Source organism: Apium graveolens, chromosome 2 (assembly GCF_009905375.1).
Source record: "Apium graveolens cultivar Ventura chromosome 2, ASM990537v1, whole genome shotgun sequence".
NCBI classification, from domain to species: domain Eukaryota; kingdom Viridiplantae; phylum Streptophyta; class Magnoliopsida; order Apiales; family Apiaceae; genus Apium; species Apium graveolens.
In genome coordinates, this window is record NC_133648.1 from 249,209,640 (window position 1) to 249,212,615 (window position 2,976).

General features: G+C 32.7%; 1 protein-coding gene across 1 annotated transcript; it reads right to left on the minus strand.

Annotated features, from left to right (window-relative positions):
* Positions 1 to 1,860: 1,860 nt before the first annotated feature.
* Positions 1,861 to 2,507, minus strand: LOC141708323 (protein RESPONSE TO LOW SULFUR 3-like). Its single transcript, XM_074511888.1, has one exon. The coding sequence runs from the start codon at positions 2,441 to 2,443 to the stop codon at positions 2,144 to 2,146; it is 300 nt and encodes a 99-aa protein (XP_074367989.1). The 5' UTR covers positions 2,444 to 2,507; the 3' UTR covers positions 1,861 to 2,143.
* Positions 2,508 to 2,976: the final 469 nt, after the last annotated feature.

The following is a 2,976-nucleotide window of genomic DNA, read 5'->3' on the forward strand; positions in this document are numbered from 1 at the left end:
TTCTAGCGCTTAAGCAGTTAAGCGGATGCTTAAGTGAAATTTTAAGTGAATTTATAAGCGGATAAATAATATTTATTTAAAATTTTATAAATAATAATAATATGTGCAATACTAAAATAATGAAAATAAATAAAGTATCAAGAATATAAATATATTTTTTTCTTAAAAACTTATATATTTATATTTTTTAATCAAGATCATTATTTCATTAAAATAAATATTAATATTTAAAATTAAAAATTTGACAAGTCAAAATCGGTTTTACCACTTAATAGCCGTTTAATCCGCTTAATTACCGCTTAATCCGTCTATAAGGTCGCTTAATCTTTCTCTGATTAGTATAAAATCGAAGTGTTTAATGGACCGATTCCGCCTAAACGGCTGCTTAGGTGGCCGCTTAATGCGCTTTTCAGAACACTGGATGCAATATATAAAATTACATTTTCAAAATTTGAAGAAAAGTTACATTTTAAATTGCAGATCGCAATTTCAAAAATTAAAGAAGAATTGTTGTTTTTACATAATTGTTCTAAAATATGTACTGGAGTTGCGGAATATCGGCAACTAAAACACTATAAATTGAACGATTATTTTATGATGTGATTAATGACACACAATAAAAAATTATATAATAAATTTTAATTAATTTTTGAATCATTAATATAGATATTGATATTAATACTAATTTCTACTCCCTTTATTTCATTTGTAGTTGTCTCTTGACTTTTCTGCACATATGATCATGATGCATTGATCGCATAGTAAAAAAAAATTATTTTTTTAATTTTTTTTAATAATAAAAGTTTAAATTATATATTTTTATTTAAAAAAAATAAAAATTATTATTTTAACTATACAGTGAAGCGAGTACTAAAGGAGTATACATAAAAAGTAAGTCCAACTTATAAGAATCTGTATTAGTGCTAATGACACAAACTACACAAACTTTAAAAGTTTAAATATGGCGTGTAAGCCTGTACCCCCTTGAACCTTCCCATATACTTGGGGATCTGAAGTTGTAATTATTTTATTATTATTGTGTAATTTGGCCGGCCGCCAGTGAATCTCGTAGTATTTGTTTAATCTTTTCCCTTTTCGGCATTCGTACTCGTCTCGCAAAGAATTACATTTTCCGATGACTTGAAAGAAAAGGTTTTAGTATTTAAGTAGCAGCAGCATTTACAGATTAAATAAGAACCACCAGCATTTCCGATGTACTAACTTCTTCTGGGGCTACTTCATCGGTCGTTGTAAAAACTCGATATGAGTGTAATATATAAACATGTGTTTATCAAAAATTACACAAAAAGATTCTCTATAACCTCAAGTATAGTCCAAAGGCATAAACACTAATGTTGGTCGGAAAAAGACCGCTTATAAAATTGTAACGATTATACCCATTACGAGAAGAGGATTTCTTGTTCGCGTGTGTTTTTTGTTTTCAGTACCAACTATCCACTAACCACTAACCCATTAAGATGAAGCAGGTGATGAGAGGGAGGCGTGGCTCCCGTAGTTTTCATTCGTTTGCAAGTCGTAGGGAGGTGTTGCCGCAGGGAGATTGAAAAAATTGGGCCATCAACTGATGTTTTGAACACATATCTTAATTATAGAAATCTAAAATCGAACATACTTATGCATTTTGTAATATGTAAAGCTGTTATATATTCAGTACCAACTACCCACTAAGCCAGCCTTTTCCGACCATGTCGATTAACAATTGCTCCTTCAATTTTATTAGTATTACATTACATGGATGCGTTTAGTTATTGGAGTTTTCGTACCCTACAAAAACCGAATAATATGCAACAACACAATCAAAATTGAAACAGACTGAAATCTTTAAATAAAATCAACTGCTAAGGTCAAACCAAATTACTCCTCCATTAAACTTTTCACATATGTTTTAAACAACAACAACATAATTTCACATAGTCCATCTGATCAAAAATTGGATCAGCTTACAAGATCAAGATTCAAGAACCAACCCGTAAATACATGACTCATAATTAATTCTTCTTCACTAGCTGCCTGCTAATTAATTACTTTTTTTAAAAAAAGGACACAAAATTAATCCGAAACAGCGTCGAAAACATAAATATAATTTCAACGGTGATTTGGTTGGGGACGGAGAGTATGTTAATTACAGCGACTCGGAGCTGGAGAGACTGGGAAGCGAGAGAGAGGCGGATTGGAGAAGATTCTGAGCAAGAGAAAGCTGATCCATTAAGGCAGTCATTCTGATCCTGTAATTTCTGGCTTGTTCTACAGCTTCTGCCTCAAGCTCTCCTAGCTGAGAACACAGATGCTCCTCTGCTTCTTCAGCTACACGAAGCCTGTGAAATGTTGCACGTAGCTCTTGCTTCATCATCTCCTCTCTCTCCTGACTCTTTTTCAATTCTCTCTCTAGCTCTTCATTTCTCTTCTTTAGCATGCCCTCCATTGCTTTCCTAAATGCTCACTGATGTTATTCGTATGTTGTTGTGTTTTGTAATAAGCAATGCCAGGGTGGGGGGCAGGTTTTATAGGCGGAGAGGACCTGGTCCATGTATGTCCAGGTTCAATGTATCTAAGCTTTTAATTAAATTTCAAGATTTTTTCAAAGAGGCGTCTGGCTTAAATCTATATTTGTATGCGAAAAAAGGAAAAAGAAAAGACGCGAAGGATTGGTAATTTGGTTGTGTCTGGGGCTACATTAATTTGAGGGATGTGAGTTTTGGATTTGTTGATTTTGTATCACACATTACCATAATTATTGGAGTGGACAGCGATGCGTATTGGCTAATGTCACTACTCACTAGCTCCGTTTATCTAACTTACTTTCATTTCATCAAACGTCTTTCGTCCATGCAAATTATCTTTTTCATCCTAACTTGCTTCCACACACACTTTTAATATTTTGTATTTTTCATCATAAAATTTATTATACAAACTAAAGTTGTTGAAATATACTTTTCATCCCACTTGCACAGAGAA